This window comes from Onychostoma macrolepis, chromosome 15, assembly GCF_012432095.1.
Source record: "Onychostoma macrolepis isolate SWU-2019 chromosome 15, ASM1243209v1, whole genome shotgun sequence".
NCBI classification, from domain to species: domain Eukaryota; kingdom Metazoa; phylum Chordata; class Actinopteri; order Cypriniformes; family Cyprinidae; genus Onychostoma; species Onychostoma macrolepis.
The window spans coordinates 6,915,349-6,939,038 of record NC_081169.1 but is presented as its reverse complement, the minus strand read 5'-3'; the positions used below and the strand labels follow the sequence as shown (position 1 = coordinate 6,939,038).

At 39.1% G+C, this 23,690-nt stretch overlaps 1 protein-coding gene across 1 annotated transcript; it reads right to left on the bottom strand.

The window, feature by feature from the left end:
• Nucleotides 1-1,877: 1,877 nt before the first annotated feature.
• LOC131520594 (E3 ubiquitin-protein ligase RNF14-like) lies at nucleotides 1,878-8,069 on the bottom strand. Its single transcript, XM_058744944.1, has 3 exons — nucleotides 7,813-8,069; nucleotides 2,979-3,110; nucleotides 1,878-2,213 (listed from the first exon to the last, which is right to left on the bottom strand). Exons 1-3 carry the CDS (start codon nucleotides 7,963-7,965, stop codon nucleotides 2,139-2,141), a joined length of 360 nt encoding a protein of 119 aa, XP_058600927.1. The 5' UTR covers nucleotides 7,966-8,069; the 3' UTR covers nucleotides 1,878-2,138.
• Between the last annotated feature and the right edge of the window lie 15,621 nt (nucleotides 8,070-23,690).

Genomic DNA, 23,690 nt, shown 5'->3' with positions numbered 1-23,690 from the left:
ACATTTTAATGTTTCAGATCATCAAACTAATTTAAATATGAATCAAATATAACACAAGTAAACACAACATGCAGTTTTTAAATGAAGGGAAAACAAAATCCAAACCCACATGGCCCTGTGTGAAAAAGTGCTTGCCCCCTCCTATTAAATCATGAAAGAACTGTGATTAACCGCATTATTTTAGAAAGCTGAGTTAAATTTCACTAGCCAAACCCAGGCCTGATTACTGCCAGACCTGTTGAATCAAGAAATCACTTAAATAGAACCTGTCTGACAAAGTGAAGCATGTTTAAAGAGCAACACATCATTCCACGATCTTACGGAATTCATAAACAGATGAGAAACAAAATAGTTTACATGTATCAGTCTGGAAAGGGTTATAAAGCCATTTCTAAGGCTTTGGGACTCCAGCAAACCATGGTCAGAGCCATTATCCACAAATGGAGAAAACTTGGAACAGTGGTGAACCTTCCCAGGAGTGGCTGGCCTTCCAGAATTACTCCAAGAGCACAAAGACGACTCATCCAGGAGGTCATAAAAGTACATAGTAAAGGCCACCTAATATAAAGTGTGACCAAAACTTTACTTGTGTTTACTTGTGTTATCTTGGATTAATATTTAAATTTGTTTGATGATCTGAAACATTAAAGTGTGACAAACATGCAAAAAAATAAAAAATCAGGAAGGGGGCCAACAGTTTTTCACACCACTGTATAAATTAAGATAAAAAGAAAACAATGCTAATGCATTATAATGTAATATAATGTAAAGCAAACAGCGCTGAGGTTCGCTTCGTTTGAACCAGATACTGAAGCAGTCACATGGTTTTCAGGCGAACAAAGCTTCAGACGTCATAGATCATGTGCTTTTGGCAAAATGAATTAAGCTCCGATACAGCGCTTCAATGTGAAATGTGTTGTTGTTTTTTTTAATACAAGCTTCGGAGCTTCCGTGTTGAACGTAACATCACTAGCGTTTTGCCTTGATGTGGATTACTGTTTTTGGACTCTTTAATAAAAGCTGCAATTGGATCTTTTTCTTGTTTGAGAGCACTTTGTGACAGAGCCTGCCTAAGAGCCTACACTAACCAACATGCACCTATCTTCTAACACAGTGGTTCTCAAACATTTTATACCAAGTACCACCTCAGAAAACATTTGGCTCTCCAAGTACCACCATAATGACCAACATTAAAATACAGTAGCGTAGTATGCCTACCTATTCAGCTACAGCTCTGCACAGTTAAAAAATGAGGCAGTTTTATTCCTAATAAGAATATTTATTGTTTTCAGCCACTTTAACATTGTAAATACACAGTTTGATCATTAACACTGCACAGTGCTTACAAACAGGTATATAAAAAACTTAAATTATTAAATTAAACTGTACTGTACTTAAATGTAAAAAAAAAAAAAAAAACAATCCTTCATTCAAATAAAGATTAAATTAAAATGTATTGTGTTTTAACATTAATTTATATTTAATTGAGTGATTCCTAGAGAGAGCCTGAGTACCTCACTTTGAGAACCACTGTTCTATCAGATATTCAACAGATCACCAAGGCAGTGTGGAGTTGCTGCTTCACCCATCATCCCCTCCCAAAGAAACCCAAAGTTGCAGAAATTAATGACTACAGAGCTATTGCTGAATTCATGAATATTGCTAAATATGAATTCATGAAATCATTTGAGAGACTGGTGTTGATCCACCTGAAGGACATTACTGTTAGTTTTTGCTGGTAAACAGATCAGTGGATGATTGCCCTTGTTACAGCCCCCTGTCCAGCTGAAGTTCGCACATGACACAACAGTCATCAGCCTCACTGAATATGACTAAAAAAAGAGGTTGAACAAAATCCAGAAAAAAGACAAAAAAAAAATAAATAATGATTTTTACTTTGTTGCAAATGTTGTTAAATTGTGTTGGCTAAATGAATATATGTGGTAAACCATCCTTTACTCTTACTACATGTCAATGCCAGTTTTTTTTTTTTTTTTTTACACTGCAAAGTGATGGAAAAATCTAAATATGGTTTATCTGGACAAAGTTCAAACATTTATCATATTTAGTACACATTATACAACATATGCCCTGTAACAAATGGCAAATAATAAATAATGTGTGTACACAATAGAATGTTATCCAGTCTTCACTGTTATTTTCAATGTTATGCTGCTGCAAGAACTATATCCTGTGATCCTGAGGTGTTGATGCTGTCAGTGAAAAATGCAAACTTACACAATAACATAATGAAAAAGATAATATTATGATAAATAATGAAGATATTTAATAATCTTGAGTCTCCACAGCCAAGTACAGCATACTTCTTCAGCATCTTCAGCATACTTTAAATGTGAAATTTATTGTGTATTTCAGTTATAGATTAAAATTAAAGGTTTATAGGAATACAGTTCTTTGTGGTTAAACAGAGGTGAATATCTTCTCACCCTAAACAGTTTCAAATATACTGTAAATCTGGATTTCAAGGTCAGAGAATACATGATGGCTTTATGTGGTTTGTTTGTCCAAAAAACAAACAAACAAACAAAAGAACGGACCAATACAATTTTAGTTGGACTAAAAACAAGAGACACTCACTGATGACCTCATTAAGAGTGACCAGGAACAGGCTTGACCAATACTATCAAAGGAATGACCAATAATATATAACCTAATTAAAAATAACTATTAAATGCATCATCCAAAAACATGAGCAAACTTCTTTGCATGAAAGACTCATGACTGATAGATCTATGTGCTTTCTCTACACTACTTAACAATTCTTCCTATCATATTATAATGAAATTAAATGTGAAATTTGCACAAGAGAATGCTGACTGTGACAAGATGATTGACAGGAAGCTGGGTGCACAGTAAAAAATCAGTAAATAAAATAAAATCATTACATTAAGAAATACATTAGATATCAATTGTAGTTACTGTGTCATCAAAAGAACTATCAATAACTATCAATCTACCTGGCCATAGCATGATGAGCTAAAGTCTTTGAAGTGGTTGTAGGGGTCCATTCTGCTAAGAACTGCAAGGCAGAGCCAGCAGAAATACTGTTTACAGGAGGAGCAGGTCATCTTGTTGCAGCCCTGTAATTTCTAAAAAAAAAATGACATTACAAGCAGTGCTGGAATTTTTCAGACGTAATCTTTTATGTAATGTAGTGTAATATAGCTATTTGTGAATGTAAAAAGCCTGCAGTGTTTCAAAGATCAGTGCATGAATTATTGTGTGCATTTACAGCATTCAGGAAACAATAACTGCCTTGCAGTATGAAGGAATGTCACTAAAACATATCCCTAGTCCTGAGTGGCGTTTTTGTATTTTAAAAAACATGAGACTGGGCAGTGCAATGGGGAAAAAGGTTATGAAAAACGTTTAGCTTCTTTTAACTTGAGCACTGTGATTTTAGAATGATCGTGAGGTATAAGTGTTAAACACGTTTGTCAAGCATTATAAAAGCAAGTGCAGTGGAATGCAAAAACCTGTAAATAACTTTATGTTTGATATTTCATGTTTGCATGATGGTGACAGGCTGAAAGTTGCATTACAAAAACAGTTACTGTTTGCCGTGAAAGGTAACAGAGTACGGCCCAAATGTTTAATGTCATAATGTTAATAAATTTAAGTAAAAACACAAGTTTTCAGTTTAAACTGCACTTGAATAAAGTACAAATACCCTAACATAATGCTTAATGTATTTTACACACCTGGTCACAACTGTTAACATCTATTATCTAGTATTAGTTTATCTAGCCAGCAAAGTTGCATATTTAAAGCTGGTATCCTGAGAAAGCAATTCGGTATGTACATGCATCTGACAGAAACATATAAACAAATCAGAAACATCAGATTTCAGTTCTTTTTTTTAATTGTCACTGTAATACATATTTTGTTATTTTGATTATTATAGATTTATTATAGATAATGGGGTGTAACAGAACACACAATTGATGGTTTGTTAAGTACCTTGGTTTTGAAGTTGTGGTTTAATTAATCAATTAAAACTGTGGTTTACTAAACAAACTGTTGCTGTTAAAAGATTCAATACCAGTAAAATTTTTGATCACTTTAGTTTAAGGATCAATTCTCACTATTTACTAACTACACTGTAAAAAATTCTAAATTTGTTGTTGTAACCTAGTTCAATCAAGATTATGTAACATAAAACGAGAGAATGTTACCTCAACTTAAATCCATTATGTTGACCAAACATACAACTTCCACTAAACCTCAGAACAAACACATTCAAAACATGCTCTATGCTGCTTAGTAAATTTTGATTCAATGAGAAATAGTGATTTGAGGTTATTATATATTTTAAGTTGCAGCAAAGTGAAAATCACAATTGACAGTGCTACTCTTCAGCACAATGATAACCTCTGTAAAAAAATAAATAAAAAAAGTTTCTTTCATTATATAGGAAACGTTTTGAGCTGTGTCTTTTTGACTCACACAAAGATCAAGAATGGTGACAATCAATGCAAAACTTTTTTGTGACCTTAGTAGCTTGTTTTGTGATGTTCAGAGTTTACCTGTTTATCTGAATATTTAGTTGACTTTATTATTGTCAATAAAACATCAACATCCCAACCTCTATTAATTCTTAATAAGATGTTTTGTATGAAAGCAATAAAGTCAGTCTGGTTTGTAATAAGTGAAGATGCTGAGATCTAGAGAGATCTGTTAGTGTTTACTGTTCTGTTGGGATTCAAATGGTTCCCTCTCAAAAATGGTTCACTTGGACATGGAGAACCAAGAAGCTGACAATTATGGGGACTCCCTTCTTTCCTAAACATACCTGAAACCTTATTGCACAACGCCATTGAAGTTGCAACTCTCACTGGCCAGTGCCAGTCGAGACGGCGAGTGGGGGCGTGGCCTCCGCAACTATATAACATGCCGTCTTGATGGTATAAGCTCAGAATCTTTCTCTTCCACGTATCCTACTGAAAACAGCTGTGGAGAAGACGCAAGAAGACAGGTTTCCCTCTTGGCGTTCCAGCATGTCCAACGTTTGCACGCTGTGTTCGGGTCCTATCAAGGCCCCGGACACCCACGAGTTCTGCATTCTGTGCCTGGGTCTCGCCAATGCGGAAGCAGCACTCAACGGGTAGGGCTGCCCGCATTGCAAGGAGTTCCCAGTGCGGGTGCTTAGGGATGCAAAAGTCTGTAAAGTCAGACTGCTGCAGTACCGGCACACAATGAACAGTCAACAGTACTGGCAGGCAACGAACTGGTGCTGAGGCAAGAAGTTCTCAACCTCCTCGTGAACCGAGCAATAGAAGTAGTCCCGCTACTTTGTCGTTCCAAAGAAGGGTGGCGGTCTACGTCTGATTTTAGACCTGAGACTCATCAACCGCGCATTATACAAACACGCTTTCAAAATGACAACGCTAAAACAGATCCTCGTGCAGATTCGGCCCGAACACTGGTTTATTTCGGTGGTCCTGATGGACACTTATTTTCATATCCAGATCGCCCTTCATCACAGCCGCTTTTTGAGATTTGCATTCGAAGGCACAGCGTATCAGTTCACGGTGATGCTGTTTGGGCTAGCACTGGCGCATATTTCATAAACGTGCGGATGCGGCGCTTTCCCCTCTGAGAGGGAGCGGAATGCTCATCTTGAATTATTTGGATGATTGGCTGATTTTGGCCCATTCGCTCAACATGTGCTCAACAGCCACAAACGCGCTCTGTTGCTTCATCTGGAGAGTTTAGGTCTCTGTGTGAACACACAGAAGAGCGTGTTGTGCCCCAGCCAGTCAATCATGTATCTGGAGGTGCAGTTAGACTCAGTCTCGATGAGAGCGCGTCTGGGTCAAGAGTGTATACAGGACTTGTTCAGAGGCTCTTGGGGCGGATGGCGGCGGCTGCCACGGTATGCCATCTCGGTCTACACTTTATGCGCCCCTTCCAGTTATGGCTGAAAGCACAGGTGCCGAGAAGTACTTGGAAGTGTCCCGTGCCCGTGTTGTGGTTACTCGCAGGTGCTTGGATGCGCTTAAACCATGGCGGGTCCCCGACTGGTACCAACACGGCGTCCAGCTGGGTCTGGTCACGCGGCACAAAGTGGTCACGACGGACACGTCGACGACGGGCTGGGGAGCTCATTGCAATGGCTTACTGGCCTCGGGCCAATGGACGGAGTCGGAGAGAGCATGGCACATAAATCGCCTTGAAGTGGGAGCGGTCTTTCTGGCTCTTCAGAGTTTTCTCACGCAAGTCCGAGGGCATCCCGTGTTGATTCACACAGACAACATGTTGGTGGTATCATACATAAACCACCAAGGCGGAGTGCACTCGAGAGCCCTTTACGAGCAGCTCGCCTTTTGCTGTGGGCCGACCACCATCTGCTTTCCATTCGGGCAGCGCATGTTTGAACAGTGGCGCGGATATGTTATCGAGGGACGGGATCCCTCACGGAGAATGGAGACTGAACCCTGGGACAGTGAAACTGATCTAAGAACAGTTTGGGAAGGCAGACGTTGATTTGTTTGCGACGGAGGAGAACATCAATTGCCCTCTGTTCTTCTCTCTGTCACACACTAACGATGCCATGGCCAAATGCCCATCTGTATGCGTTTCCTCCACCAAAGATCTTGTCACAAGTGTTGCACAAAATCAGAGGGGAGAGAGCGTCGGTGTTATTGATTGCTCCGTACTGGTCGAACAGGCCTTGGTATCTGCTGGAGATACTAACGGCTCCCCCGTGGCTGATTCCACTGAGACAGGACCTCCTGTCCCAGGTGGGCGGCTCGATATGGCACCCCAACGGTGGAAACTTCATGTGTGGATGGTGTGCGGGAACTGGTAAATGCGAGTTCATTGTCTCGCCGCATGATGGACACGATTACGGAGGCGCGAGCCCCTTCTACATGGTTGAGCATTTTATTTCTTTGCTGTTTTCACAGCGTTGTTTTATTCAGACCCCATAAGCGTCAGCTTCTGACACCATGTCGAAGTGAAGCGTTCTCGAGAGGGAACGTCTCTGGTTACTGTTGTAACCTCGGTTCCCTGAGAGACAGGAACAAGACATGGCGTAGGCTGCTGTGTTCACTGCTCAGGTCTGTTGCGCTGCTAGTTCAGTCGGAAGACTCTAAGCTTATGCCGCCAAGACGGCGTGTTATATAGTGGTGGAGTGACTGGCATTGGCCAGTGAGAGTTGCAACTTCACTGGCGTTGTGCAATAAGATTTCAGGTAGGGAGTCCCCATAAGCGTCAGCTTCTGATGCCATGTCTTGTTCCCGTCTCTCAGGGAACTGAGGTTACGACAGTAACCGGAGATGTTTCTGTTGTCTGAGTTTTGTGGGTTACCATTGTGCTGAAGAGTAGAGTCTGTGCTTCAGTCCAGGAGAAGACAAAGAAACATTGATGTTATGCTGCATGTTACTTTATTTAAAGGCAATGACTGTGTCGTTGCTGATGCATTGATAGTTAAATTAGCTCAAGCATGTTTGTTGTTGTTAGGTAATGGTTAACTGTAAGAGATTTATATTTTATTTTTTTATTTTTTTAACAGTGTGGAAAAGGACTTTTGTAATTTAAATAAATAAATAAATAAATAAGTTATATCAAACTTATTAAAGTAATTTTACCTAACTGGAGAAATCAGGTTATATCTACTGACAGAGGTTGGTTGAATTCAATTATAATAAGTAATATTAAATCATTTATTTCATTTCAACAAAACAAGTTATTGTAGATGTTAACAAATAAAGTACAATTATTTTCCAAATAATATTTTAGACATATTTATAACATTCATTTTTCACGGTACAGGGTTTAGATGCTGACCTGTATGTTAGCACCACAGGAAGGGCACTGTTTACAGTTTTCCTTGAGCCAGTCTTCACTTAACTTTTCGTCTGTTGCTCTTTGGATCAGCTGCTTTTCATTTTCTTTGCATTTTTTTTCGAGTAGTTCCTTCTCTGCAGCATCTTTCAACATGCAAAGCTCATCTGTAAAAGGAATGCAGACCTTTTGTAGTGTGCAGAGAATAAAAATTACATGCTGCAAATATCATGTGTGTGTGTGTGTGTGTGTATGTGTAATTTGTGTAGGATAAGGTGAAAAAACCCAGCAATTTTATATATATATATATATATATATAATTTTGGTAACACTTTAGAATAGGGAACACTTATTCACTATTAACTACGACTTTTCCCTCAATAAATTCCTAATTTGCTGCTTATTAATAGTTAGTAAGGTAGTTGTTAAGTTTAGGTGTTGGGTAGGATCAGGGATGTAGAATAAGGTCATGTAGAATAAGGCATTAATATGTGCTTAATTAGTACTAATAAATGACTAATATTCTAGTAATATGCATGCTAATAAGCAAATAGTTAAGACACTCTAAAATAAAGTGTTACCATCATTTTTTTTTTCATCTTTTCAATGTCTATGCCTTTAAGAACAACCTTTATGATTGTAACTGTTTACACAAAGCATGTCAAGACTGCAATAGCAAAGAAGAACAGTTGGCAAAAATCGAATCGTTTCAAAAAAATTGTGTCAGAAAAAGACAGAACTATTGCAGCAAAGTACAAGTACTATAGTATTATACTGCAAGTACTATAATCACAGACCAGTGCTAAAATGGTGCCACCATAACACCAATGCTAAGATGGTGTTATGATCATAAAACCAATTGGAGCACCAAGAGGAACTTCAACGATCTGTCCTGGCCAGCTTATTCACCTAATCCCTGAAAACCCCTTAATGCTGAACACATCACTATTCAACTGAGGTTTTTACAACACTAAAACCCATAACAGGAACCTGAGGGTACTGTTTGATGACCAATTTTTTGTTTTAAACAAAAAGATATGGATTTAATAAAACATGATTTCCATTAAGGAACATTACACTGTTAGACCTTATCAGGCATTTTTACAGTAATATACACTGTAAAAAATTAAAAGTTGACTTAACTTAAAATTTCAAGGCAATTTGCTGCACAGCTTTTTTTATTTTACTCAACTTTGGACCAAGTTGTTCACTCAACCCAAGTCACTGAGTAAAGTCACATGTCTCTTTTTTGTTCAGCTAACATAGTTTTGTTAGTTAAAGGGGTCATATGACATTGCTAAAAAAACAACATTATTTTGTGTATTTGGTGTAATGGAATGTGTTTATGCAGTTTAAGGTTAAAAAAACACATTATTTTTCACATACTGTACATTATTGTTGCTCCTCTATGCCCTGCCTTTCTGAAACGTGTCAATTTTTACAAAGCTCATCATTCTGAGAAGCGAGGCCTGCTCTGATTGGCCAGTTATCCAGTGCGTTGTGATTGGTAAATGATTATAAATGTTGCATCCAGTGGGGATATAATTACTGATTATAATGACTTATACTGTCTTTTTAAGTGTTGCGTTGCATCGTGCCACTTAAACATTATCATGTTTGCATTTGTGATCGGAGAAATGACAAACAACAAGCACTACCCTACACTGCTCAAAACTCGCGTTTGAATAGTCAGTAGCAGAAACGTACTTACAGGCTGTGAGTCAGAAGCGTCAGACTGTCCTTGCAAAGTTGGAATTGCCCCACTTTATAGAAACAGCCTTTGTGCAAGCCAGCATTGTAGGCTAACGTTACTCTTCCAGGTTCAGGAAATAGTCCTCCGTAAAATGCGCTGCACAGTGCACACACTCTAATATTGAACTGTTCTGGAACAGTGTTGTAAATACAACTTAACCACTGTATTCTAGATGTGTCCTCTTTTGGAAGCCCAAACAAAGTACTTTCACTTTCACAACGAAACACAGTGTCTCCACGACATAGTAGCAACAATACTACAGCGAGAATAATAATTCCGCCTTCTTTCATTGTGTAAACATTTGGGCAGTGTTTTGCAAATCTTCCCACACCGTGACGTAGACATGTGGGGGCATGTTTGAATGAGCCGTTTTAAGGGGGAGTGGTAGAGTCTTAACTTCTGTATAGAATATCTCTTTGGTTTTGAGATTTTAGTCTTTGCAACTTCAGGGACCTTATCTATGCACGAACAGCTTGTAACACTCCAAAGAGAAAGGAAAACTTGAAATCGCATCATATGATCCCTTTAAAAAGATTTGTAATGGTTTTCCAATGGGTCTCAAATTATGTTTTGTGGACTTTTTTCTGTGAGTTTTATGGACAAAGATGTTTTGTTCTAGTTAGCATTTATACAATGTTATAAAATAAAACTATAACTGCACGCTTCGAGTTTTGCTTATTATCTTGATTGTTGACGTAATTATTTTTTTTCTGTTTCTTGGAAAAAAAAAGAAGATTAAAAAAAGTTATCACATTATCAAACTTATGTTTGCATACATATTACAAACATTAATGGATAAGTTAGTCTAATAAATAGACAACATTGTCTTTGTTTGTAAGACAACTTACAAGACTAATATATCCAAAAAATATACACACTAACGTCAAAAACGGTGCAATCAACAAATGTAAAAAAGATGAGCCCTCTACATCACAGTACAACAAATAACTAACCATAATGATAAAACAACAACAAAACAGTTGTAATCAGCAAACAGCAAAACAATAATCCTATAACAGTAACTGCATAATTTATTCATGCTGCAATGCATGCTGGGAACTCACAAAGCCTTAACATTTCAACAATATAAAATTCTTTGTTCAGACAACTGTGTTTGACTAGTAGTGACAACATTTGGGGTAATTTTGTTGGTCTGACAAGGGTTTTTATGTAGTTTCAAGAAAATAGCATTTTTTAGTATTTGAGACTCAAAAGGTTTCGTAAACTGGAAAATGTGCAGTTGCATTTTTATAGTGTACTGGCAACACTCTTGCTACACTATTTACTGTAGGTCATACATCTGCAAAAGCTCTTATTGAGGTTTAAATGTTTAACTTTTATTTGTCACCATTAGTGTGATCAGTGTTTCTTTTAGTTGTGCTGTTGGCTCTTAGTTTTTAATATTATTTTTTCCTGAATGTGCGCTTTAAGCATGTTTGTTTTGGAAAAGGACACTAAGCTAAACTTGACATTGTAGTGAGAAAATTGTCATGAAAATTGTCAAATCAATGATGTGCTATAGCATTAATAAATTACCACTGCCTTGTCACAATATATCTCCAAAAGATTTAACTACTGTAGCAGTAGGACACACAGAGACATCAACAATCCATATATGAATCTCAACAATAATGAAAATCAGCTGAAAAGCTTCATGCTACAGTGCATAGAACCAAACTCATCCATGATTGTTTGTCACCATTGATGAGGTTTGTATGTCAAGTGTCTAAGTGTGTCTCAATAGCCAAGAAATATAATATATACGTATATATGTGTCACGGGTGGTGTCTCCAGGAAGGGTAAGGACAAGAAGGAGTAAATCTTAAATACTTTTAATGAAGAACAATCGGACAGGAACGACGTACACCACATTCCAAACAATAATGCTGTAACATATTCGAGACTAGACAAAGGATATAACCAAACTGAATGCTTATAAAGGAGACAGGACAAGAGAACAAACAACATAATCAAACTCAGGTGGGGACAATCAAACGATAATGAACTAAACCAAATAAGGAGAATGAGGACTGGGGCAGACAGACATGTAACAGTATCTCCCCCTCCCGGTAGGCGCGTCCCGCGCCGTAACAGTTCCAACCGGGAGGGGGGGTGGGCGTCCTGGATGCCGGAGCAGGACGGAGACACAGGGCACAGAGGAGGCATCCAGGGTGGATCAGGAGGCTCCGGCAGCCATGGCGGGTCTGGGGACTCCGAGGGCCATGGCGGATCAGGGGACTCCGGCGGCCTTGGAGGATCAGGGGATTCCTGCAGCCTTGGCGGAGTTGCCATAGTGGCCCTGGCTAACGCCCGGAACATGGCCACTATGGCCAACAGAAGGACGGGTATATAGCCCCCCCCAAAAAATTTTTTTGAGAGCGTTAAGGGATATTCGTTCTTGTTTGGACTCTTGGGGGCGCTCGGACAGCGCGGAGACAGGGAGGCGCTCTTGCAGCGCGGAGACAGGGAGGCGCTCTTGCAGCGTGGAGACAGGGAGGCGCCTTCTTGGCGCAGGCACAGGGGTGCGCTCTGGCAGTGCAGGCTCTGGTTTGCGCTCTTGCAGCACGGATTCTAGGGGGCGCTCTTGCAGCGCGGAGACAGGGAGGTGCCTTCTTGGCGCAGGCACTGGGCGGCGCTCTTGCAGCGCGGGCTCTGGTTTGCGCTCTTGCAGCGCGGATTCTAGGGGACGCTCTTGCAGCGTGGAGACAGGGAAGCGCCTTCTTGGCACAGGCACTGGGCGGCGCTCTTGCAGCGTGGATTCTAGGGGGCGCTCTTGCAGCGCGGAGACAGGGAGGCGCCTTCTTGGCGCAGGCTCTGGGCGGCGCTCTTGTAGCGCGGATTCTGGGAGGCGCTCTTGCAGCGCAGATTCTAGGGGGCACTCTTGCAGTGCGGAGCTGGACGGGACCAGCGGAGGCACAGGTGAGCTGGACGGGACCAGCGGAGGCACAGGTGAGCTGGATGGGACCAGCGGAGGCAAAGATGAGCTGGACGGGACCAGCGGAGGCACAGGTGAGCTGGACGGGACCAGCGGAGGCACAGGTGAGCTGGACGGGACCAGCGGAGGCACAGGTGAGCTGGACAGGACCAGCAGGCTTGCCATACTACTTGGTGGGTTGGCCGCACTCTCTGGCGGCGGGTTGGCCGCACTCTCTGGCGGCGGGTTGGTCGCACTCTCTGGCGGCTTACTTCTCGGCGGGAGCGCCGTGTTTAACGGCGTGCTTTGCGGCGGGATCACCGTGCCAGCGGCGTGCCAGCGGCGTGCGGCGTGCCAGCGGCGGGATCGCAGAACTGAGGATGATGGAGGTGTTGAGGAGGACTTGGGGATATTCGGGGTCGGGCAGGTGGTCCGAACGATTGGTGCGGTATGTGGGGGTTCCGGGCTTTAGGTGAGCTGGCGCGATGCGGCGTGTCTCTGCATGGGTTGGACGACTAGACTGACGAGGGTTTTTTACTTCGTGAATTTCGAAGTTGGAATCATTTAGAAACAGTACAAGATTAATGAGCTCTTTCAGGGAAAAATCCGAGGAAGGAAGATCACATCGGATAGTGTCGTCGTCCAACCCCTGCAGAAAGCAAACACCAAGAATGGTGTCACGCCAGTTCAGCTGATAAGCTAGCTCGCAGAATTCCTCCACATACCGCTCCAATCTCCGACCCGCCTGCCGCAAACTCCACAGCCTGGTTTTCGCCGCCAGCATTTTCGGTGTCGGTCTAGTCTTCTGTCACGGGTGGTGTCTCCAGGAAGGGTAAGGACAAGAAGGAGTAAATCTTAAATACTTTTAATGAAGAACAATCGGACAGGAACGACGTACACCACATTCCAAACAATAATGCTGTAACATATTCGAGACTAGACAAAGGAGATAACCAAACTGAATGCTTATAAAGGAGACAGGGACAAGAGAACAAACAACATAATCAAACTCAGGTGGGGACAATCAAACGATAATGAACTAAACCAAATAAGGAGAATGAGGACTGGGGCAGACAGACATGTAACAATATGTATATATATGTATGTGTATGTGTATATATATATATATATATATTTATAGAGATCTTTCCATCTCAAGAGCTGTATTAACTTTACCAGACACATTTAAAAAAAGACAGCGGCGTGTGTAATAGTGTAAATAGTGTTAGATGCTATTAACACTAAGTGTAAATAGCAATTAGATGCTATTTACACTAAGTGCAAATAGCGATGGATGGTATTTAAACTAAGTGCAAATAGCAATGGATTCTATTTACACTTTGTTAAAATAGCAAGATTTTCTGCTGTTTATACTACTTATTGCAAATATTGGCAATTATCTGCACCTCAGTATTGAAGTACATTATAAAACAGAACGCAATAATAACGTATTGAGTGTAAATTATCATTTTAATTCAAATTATTAAATGGATGCCACCTTATTGGGTCAATAAAGCCCTCCATATCACCTATCTTAACCCTACCCAATACTTTATTTTCACCTTTCATTTTTATTGAAAATAAATGCCTTTCCAATGCGATATGAGATTTGAAAAGGGACAACAACAAAAAAAATCGGCAAAAGGTGGGTTTGAACTTGGGTCGATCGCATCAGAAAGCACGTGCCTTTCCATCTACACCACTGAAACTGATATTTAACAAGTGTCTTTTATCAGTGTTGACTATCCCAATCACATGTTGGTGGGCGGAGTTAATGTAAATAGACTCTGCCAACAAGGCGTGCTATTTGCACTTAGTGTAAATAGACACTCCGTTAAAAAAATTATGATTATTTTTAACATTATTATTTTTTAAAATTAACTACTTTCTCATCCAAGTGGATGCTCCCCCATGATTGTAAAGTGCTTTGGGTGTATTGCAATACACAATAAAGCACTATATAAATGCCTCACTCATTCATTTGTTCATTCATACTTTCTGATACAACTTCTGTAACCAGAAAAACATAAAGCTACATTCCCATAACTCTTTTTCAATATTGTTGCATAAACGTACACTACAAAACAGTAATGCAATCCCTAGTGAAAAAATACTTTATTGTATTTGTAATATATTCCCTGGTACACTGCAAATATACTAACAAAAAATGTACTAGCTTTAAATATATAAAAAGTATATTAGCATCATGCTTTTACTTATTTTCACAATACAACTTTTAACACACTTTACAACAATAGTAATTTAGTATATTTTATAAAAATACATTTTATAAAAATATACTTGAATTGAAAATTCTGTTTATTTGAAAAAAAAAAAAAAAGTACTAATTTTCACTTGACAAATATATTTTAGGAATATTTTTAACTGTGTGCTGAAAATGATCATTGTAACAATGCATTGAAAGTATACTTTCAAAGTACATAAATAACCTGAAGTTGTAGTATATTTTAAGTTACATTTTGGAGTCATTTTTAAGTTTACTTCTTCATGCTTGGAATTCACTTCATAACCTGGACATACATACAAACATAAAGTGAATGCAGTGTACAAACAGCTACCCTTGTAATTGTGATTTAAGTATTTTAATAAGTTTATACAATGTTACTGAGAAGTTCAATGTATAAACATTAATCCATGACTAATTTTACACCAACAGTGTACAAAATAAAGCTGAACAACAACAATTGGCATTGATATCTGTAGAGCTGCAGTTCCCCAGGAATCAGTTTTTAGTCTCTTTCAATATTGTTTGGAATTGTCCTTGGACCTATATATTACACAATTCTGAGTGATTGAGGATGGACAGCAAATACATTATGGGTATGAGACACTTCATATATAAATGTTGAGGATATACAGTATTTAGCTATACAAAACAATGATTTTTTGATGCTGTTCACTTTAAACAATTAATTTTGATTTAACACCATTATATCAGGTTTACTGTTCAAACACGTCTGCATCATGTTAATTCTCAATAAGAACTGCTGTAGACGTCTGACAGAAATAAAGTCAATGTGGTTAGTAATAATTGAAGCTGGTAATGCTGTTTGTGGAGTTGTTTAATCACATCTTGAGAGATTTAATGTCTTTTATCTTCAGTTCATCTAAGGCTGTGGCTGAAGAAAGTTGTAGTTTGTGCTCTTATTTCTCTTTCTTTCAGTGCTTGTTCACAGCAGGTGTTAGAATGAATGAAAGAATGTTTCAGGAACATCATACTAAACTTTAAATAACATTCTTCTAATATTAAGGAAACTGGACATTTGAATTTTAAATCAAAAGTAAGTTGAAAGAAGAGGAAACAGAAGCAGAGAGTGCTACACGGGTGTCTTTATAAAGCCACTGGTGCTCATTGGGTATAGTAGAGGTAAAGATCAAATTATGTAGACAAAATACTTCCAAGGCACTCACGGGGTAAGATAAAAAGCCTTTAATGTGCTGGGCTTAAATCATTACAAATAGTTAAAAGTAGATCTACGCGTTTCGGCACAAAGCCTTCTTCAGGACCTACTTTTAACTATTTATAATGATTTAAGCCCAGCACATTAAAGGCTCTTTATCTTACCCCGTGAGTGCCTTGGAAGTATTTCGTCTACATAAGTTGAAAGAACGTTTGAGGAACATCATACCTTTTAAAAACTTTCCTCTAACGTCAAGAAAACTGGACATTTTTTATGTTCCCAGAACCAACACCGAAAGCAATACATCAATCGATTCTGTAAAGAGTCTAATTTTATTTGTATACACACATAATAACAACAAAACTTTGTGCTTTTGTAAAATAAAGAAAACAAACATGAAGCGCTGTATGCCACCTTGGTCTCCGTTATCTTCATAGAAACACGTCACTAAAATGAACTGAAACTCAGCGGATACTCGACACAAAGACATGAGAGATATAGCTATAGAAAGCTTGACATGTATACTTTTAAATGAAGCAATGATAAAGTAATCCATATGAAACCCACATGATGTCCAATCTTTCCCGTCTGACTTCATTATCTCTAATTTGGTCAAGACCACAAGCTACTTTCGCTTTTGTTACTACAATCGTCCACATGTGACGCGCGGCATGTATACACCCACATCACATCAAAGAAAGCAGCGAGACTTTTCCTCAACTTTTCCACTTTACCTCTCGGCTACTTCGTTTCGCGCTGAGAGGAATAAGACGGAATTTACCTCAGAAAAAGACGTGCTGAGAGGAATAAGCTTTGAATTACCTTTAATAAGCTTTGGAGATCCTTTACATTCTATTAACCTACTTGCATTAGTTGGCACATAACTTGTGCACATTTTACTATTTATTTATTTTTTTTGTACTTTTTCCAAACTATAATTCCTGACTAAATGTATAATCAATATTCAGTTTTTATCTCCATTCAGAATCTTACAGAGTAAGTGTGCATTCACTAATTTACAGATGTTACTTTAATTTGATTAATTTACTGTACAGTAAAATATGTGTGCTTTTTCTATAAATTAGTACTAGTATCAGTGACCATCACAATAATATTAATAATGTAGTTTATTTGTGTAAACAGCATGCTTACTTTTTTATTTCAGATGTGAGAAAAGAACCTGTTGCAAAGAGAGCCAAAGCAAATAAGCAGCCCACTCTGTCATGGAAAACAGAGACTTATGTTGACATGTTCCACAGGCTCTGAGATTCCTGCCTGCACAGGAACCTGGACCACAGCTAAGACTAAATGAGGCACACACTCCCATGAGTCTCTTTAAATGTTTTTTTGTTGTTTGTTTGTTTGTTTTTCTTCAGAGCACATAAACATTATACACTTTTCAAATACCAGGTATGTGATGTTCATTTATATATTTCAACATGATATACACTACCAGTCAAAAGGGTGCGAAAACAAGTCAGTATCTGGTGGTATTTGCCTCACGCAGTGCAACACATCTGCTTCGCATAGAGTTGATCAGGTTGTTGATTGTGGCCTGTGGAATGTTGGTCCACTCCTCTTCAATGGCTGTGCAAAGTTGCTGGATATTGGCAGGAACTGGAACACGCTGTCGTATACGCCGCATGAAGAAGATTTTTGCTGTTAAAGATCTGAATTAATCAAGTATAATCAAGGTGAATCTTGCCATTTATATATCCTTTTAATCCTCTATTATGTTCTAAAGGCCTCTGTGTTAAAAGTGCCTACGTGGCTAAAATGTACAAACAGGAAACATCTGGAAAATATAGGGGAGCTTTTTCCTTTACCATAACAAGTCTAGGAAGTCTCAGCTCCCAAGGAAGAGATAGGTTTGCAAACGCAAGCGAAATGTAGAAGTGTATGCATGAGAGGGGCTTCTAATGTATAGGAAACCCGCCTTAAAAAACTGGTGTGTATATATACCAAAGCCCAGAGACAATCGGGAGACTTTTCTGCAGAAAGGATCTCGACTTTATTCTCGCTGTATAGATAATAAAGTATTTTCTTCTGGAATCAAACTTCAAGACTGTGCGTAATTCTTCAGAAAGAGGCGGAAGACACTACAATTGGCGCCCAAACAGGGACTGGAACAGAGCAGCAGAGTGGACGACCGCTTGGAGCAGAATTTTGACGAACAGCACAAAAAAGTGGCCACAGGTAAGCATTTTTGCTTATATAATTTTGTGATGTTTGCCAGTCTGCTCTGAGTGGTAAGACACTTAAATTTTGCTCTTCCAAAATTCTAAATTTAAAAAAAAGAACAAAAGGGAGTTTTATTCTAGAAGAAATAACTGCATGCATTTATCTAGTTTATTGTTTATGGCCTTGATAAGTAGCCTAAATTGAAACTGGATGGTGTAGGCAGACATACATTGCTAGCAATGAACTGTGTTTATTAAATCTGGGCCTATGTGAGGGAGTGAGCGCGCGAGACCTACGGATACCGCTCTGATTGAGGTCAGAGGTCAGCTTAGGTAGGTTTGAAAATTCCTGGCAGAGTCTTGTTTTTTTACTGAGAAAGAGAGAAGAAAGAGGGGTTGCAGTGAGAAAACCAGTATTCTGGAGCAGGTGAATACTCGAGAGAAAAAAGCTTTGTCTTGTTGTTTTGTTTTGAAGAATGTTTGAAACTGTGTCCGTGTTCGAATGCGTGTGGGTGTGAAAGACTGAGAGTGAATGAGAAAACGAATAAATTCCGATTGGGTTTGGGGAGAGAAGTGTGCCTTTTTCCCAAGGGGAGAAAGGCCGCAGCTCTTGACACACCCAAAAGGGATGAACGATTGATAAGCCCTATGAAATAAAGGGATAATTTGTGCAAGGAAGTCCTTATAAATAAAAGGATGCTGTATGAATGAATGAATGAGCCCTTAAATAAATAAATAAAGAGTAAATAAAAATAAAGGGACTTAGTGGTATGAATGTTTCTATAATAGGCGCACTAGATAAAATAGAAGAGGCAATAGTTAATAGAAAAATAAATCAATAATAATTATTAAAACATTTTTGAATACTGTGTGATCATAAAATAAAGTTGAAAAAAATATATAAAGAAAGTGTTCATGCATCAGATAGAAAAAACTAAGATAAGAGGCAAGATACTAAAATTAATTGAAAAGTACTGGCAACATTTTTATATAAAAGAATAGAGAAAAAATAAGACTAAAAGATTGGAGGAGAAAATATGGCAGCTACTCCGGTAGAGATTTTAGGATTGAAATATCCTCTGTGTAAAGACATGATAAACAAAATCTCAGACAAATGGCAAAAAAGAACAAAGCATAAAATGACAAAATGGCCAAAGGAAGGGACGTTTGATGTAGCGTTGTGTGAGGAAATGGAAACTCTGATAAAGAATTACAAAACTAAATGTATCAATAAGAAGCGTGAAAAAAGAGAGGGAAAAAGAGAAAAAGAAAAAGAGGTGTTAGCTATGTTTAAAAAAGAAGGAGAGAACACGTTAAAAAGTATAAAACAGGCCAGGAAAATTTTGAAGGAGGCAGACAGAGAAACATGCAAAAAAGAGATGCTATTTTCTCAACCTCCTCCTTATCCGTCAGGAGAAAAACTATTATCGATTCTCAAGGGAAAAGTGGATGTGATGGGGGAGATAGAGGTCGAAGGTCAAGTTGAATTTGAACCAGAAGTAAAAGCAGGAAGTAGAGAACAGAAAAAGGAAAGTGAAAAATATCTGACTATGGATTGTTACAAGCAAGCCCGAATAGCCTTAGAAATGATGAAATCAGACCAGGAAGATAAAACGAGATATGAGGAAGTGTTAGAAAGATTAAGGAGAAAAGATCGTGAAATTAAAGCACAAGTAGAAATGATTGAACAAGAAATTGGTCAAAAAATTAGAGAATCAGGCAAGAAAATTCAAAAGGAAAATGAGTTGGAGAGACAGAGAAGTAAGCTGTTCGACAGCAATGAGGAAATTAATGTTGAAGGAGAAATATTTGATACAAGAAAATGGCAACAGGGAAGGGAAAAAGGAGCACTTAGACCACTGGCTGCACAGCTTCCGATTTTAATTAAAGGTGCACAGGGACAATATGTCCCGTGGGCTTCTCAGGACCTCGAAGGACTGATTGCTCGCCTTCCCGATATAAATGTGGGTGCTGGGAAATGGATCAGGGTGTTTGAGGAGGAAACGACTGGTAAACTTTTGGCTGTGGGGGACATTAAAGCATTGCTGGCCAAAATTATAGGAGGAGCAAAGATGGATGAAATTTTGCAAGCAGCCACTCTAGACAGAGCGGTGAACTCTCACAATATGGATGGGATTGTTTTTGATGCATTTCGTCCAGCAGTGTGGCAAGCATTGAGACTTGAGTATCCGATCAGACTGGATCCTAAGTCATTAAAGGGACGAGAATTGGGTGATACAGAAAATCCAACCACATACGTCCAGAGACAGTTGAAAAACTGGAAACAAGAGACTGAAATAAATCCTGAGGGAGACCCGTTAATGGCCACACTATTCAGACAAGCTGTGATTGAAGCTATGCCTCCAGCCGTAAAAAGCAGGCTAGAAGACGTTGTTGGCTTGAACTCAAAAACTCATAAAGAATTTTGTGATCATGTGACGCATGCAGTGGAGCAACACAGGAAAAACGAACTAAAGCTCAAGACCCAAGAGAAAGAGCTACAGCGAAAGCTAACTCAACTACAGCTTGAAGAGCTGACAAAGAAAAATAAAAGAAAGATTCAAGCTCCGATGGTGAAAGAGGGAGAGAAACAAATGACAGTTATGTCTCCTGTAAGTGCTCCGCAACCAGCTATTCAGCCGAGCCCATCTACGGCAGTCCCTCCGAACACACACCAGCTTCCTGTGCCCATAATTAATGTTTACCCTCAGCAGCCGGCTCCAATGGGATGGAGAAAAAGACCAATGCAGAGAGGTCAGAGAGGAAGAGGCAGACCTTATACTGGCCTTCCAGATTTATGCTGGATCTGCAATCAGCCCGGACATATCAGATATAATTGTCCCACCTTGTCATACCCACAGTACCCTCAAGGGGGCAGAGGAGAAGGTTGGCAGCAGTCCGATCGAGGTACAGGAGAAGGCCCTGTTAATCCATGGAGAGGTCCAAATCAGGGATACTAGGGGTGCCCAGAGAATTCTACAGGGGAGAACCAGTTACCAATGTTAACAACTAAAGCCGATCAAGAGCCAATTATGCAAATTAAAATAGAAGGTAAAAACACACCTATGATGCTAGACACAGGAGCGATTTTTACTTGCTTAAATTCAAAATATGCTTCACATCTCCCCTTGTCTGGAAATTTCACAAAGACAGTAGGATTCTCGGGACAAATGCAAATAATTCCGATGACAGCTCCAGTGTGTCTACAAACAAAAGATCAAAGTATCACAATGCCCATTCTTGTATCAAATCAAACTCCTATCAACTTGTTAGGAAGAGATGCATTATGCAAATTGGGGGTTACAAATTTGGTGTTCTCCAGAAGGAATATTTATCGATGCAATAGGAACAGAAACACAAATGGTGGTTGCAGAGCCAAAAGCAAATGTCTATTGGATAGGGCAGATAGAACAAGATGTGAGACAGACAGTAAACAAATGGGGAAAGTTTATTGAAGCACAGATTCCTGAAGCACAGTTAACAAAATCAGGATTTCGTTGTACAATGATCTATGATCCAGATAGAGATGAAAAAATAGAACAAAAATGGCAAGAGGAAACAAAAGGTCAAAAAGTCGAGACAGTCTCTGAGTATATCATAATAGGTAAACAAGGAGCAGCTTTAAATATTCCAAACAGTGAATTTGTGGAAAAATGGTTCAATGTAACTGATTCTGTCCCACATATTGCAATATATGTAGGAAAAAACTGGGAAACAAAAGATTTAGGACCAATGATGAAAGAAGCAGGAAAAAGCAAATGGGAATCAACAGAACAGCCGTTGATTTTTCATTCAGCGGACAAAAATTACATCAAAATTTTGTGTGCAACCAGTTTGCTGGGAATTCCTCAGGAAATAGTAATCAGTCAAAAGAATTTAACACAAATGACCACAACATCTGAATTACTAAACAATACTGAAACTGAATTGTTTAGAGAAATGGAGAGACAGGTACCAACTGAATTGTGGTCACAACATGATACTGATGTAGGATTAATAAAATCAGCTAATCCAGTAAGAGTTCAACTCAAACCAGACACACGTCTGCCCAGAAAAGCACAATATCCTTTAAAACCAGAGGCTGAGGCAGGCATAAAAGACAATATTGAAGGTTTAGTGAAGGCAGGAGTTTTAATAGAAATGTCTAGTTACTGTAATACTCCAATTATGCCTATACTAAAAGCAGACAAAAACCGATGGCGTCTTGTTCATGATTTACGAGCAATCAATGAAATAGTTGAAGATATGCCAGCTGAGGTGCCAAACCCACACACGTTACTAATGAATGTCCCTCCTGATGCCAAATACTTTACAGTAATTGATCTCTGCTCTGCCTACTTCAGCGTGCCATTAGCAGAGGAGAGTAGATACCTGTTTGCATTTACATATGCAGGTAAAAAATATAGTTATGCAAGAATTCCTCAGGGATACAAACATTCGGCTCACATATTTAATCAAGTGCTAAAGGCCGATTTATAAGATCTTGCAATCGACAGTACGCTAATACAGTACATGGATGATTTACTCGTTTCTGCATCTACGTTAGAACAATGTCACAGTGATTCCATTAAAGTCTTAACAAAATTGGCGCAAGGAGGACACAAAGTGTCCAAAGACAAAATACAGCATTGTCAACCTCAAGTTGAATACTTAGGAAGATTGATTGCATATGGCACTCGAGCTATAGCACCCACTCAATCAGAAGGCATAAGTAAAACGCCAATGCCTCAAACAGTAGGACAAATGATGACTTTTCTAGGAATGACTGGCTTTAGTTCAGACTGGATAGAAGACTATGCCATAAAAACAGGACCATTGAGAGAAATTATGAAACAGGCAGGAATTCAGCATCTAAGCAATCCTTTAATATGGAATACAGATGCACTACTGGTATTTGAAACGATGAAAAAATAATTACAACAGGCACCTGCGCTAGGAACAGCAAATTATAATAAAATGTTTCATCTGTATGTGACCAATAGAGCTGATGGTTATGCATCAGCTGTACTGATGCAAGAGACTTGCAGTGGGAGGAAAAAGCAGCCAATAGCTTATTACAGCACAAAGCTGGATAATGTAGCTCAAGGATATCCTCCATGTTACCAACAGGGCCTAGCGGCAGTATATTATGCTTATGAAAAAGCATCCACAATAACTATGGGGTACCCAGTAACCATTTACACTCATCACAAAACTGTAGAATTATTAGAACAAGGGAAATTTGTTCTAACTCAGGCTCGAATTTTGGCCTACTCCTCATTACTTACGTATCCAGACGTAACTATTAAGCGATGTCATACAGTCAATCCAGCAGACTTGATCCCTTTGTCTTTTGAAGGAAAACCTCATGATTGTGTGAATGAGTCATTGGCATTTACCAGATTACGACCAGATCTTGAGTCAACACCCATTCCTGAAGCAGAAGTCACTTACTTTGTAGATGGATCTAGCTTTAGAGACCATGAAGGAAATCATACAGGATATTCAGTAGTGAAGAAGGACAAGAAAGAATTTGTACCAGTAATATCACAGCATTGTGTACCACCTTGTTCTGCTCAATTAGCTGAATTAAAAGCTCTTACAGCTGCATGTCAGTTAGCACAAGGACAAAC

What these genes read in the sequence shown, in the direction of transcription:
- LOC131520594 (XM_058744944.1), bottom strand. Translation starts at nt 7,965, where the DNA reads ATGTTGAAAGATGCTGCAGAGAAGGAACTACTCGAAAAAAAATGCAAA. An exon ending in CCTGTGGTGCTAACATACAG is followed by an intron (nt 3,111 to 7,812) that starts GTCAGCATCTAA and finishes TTTTTTTTTTAG; the next exon opens with AAATTACAGGGCTGCAACAA. An exon ending in GCTCATCATGCTATGGCCAG is followed by an intron (nt 2,214 to 2,978) that starts GTAGATTGATAG and finishes TTTCACTGACAG; the next exon opens with CATCAACACCTCAGGATCAC.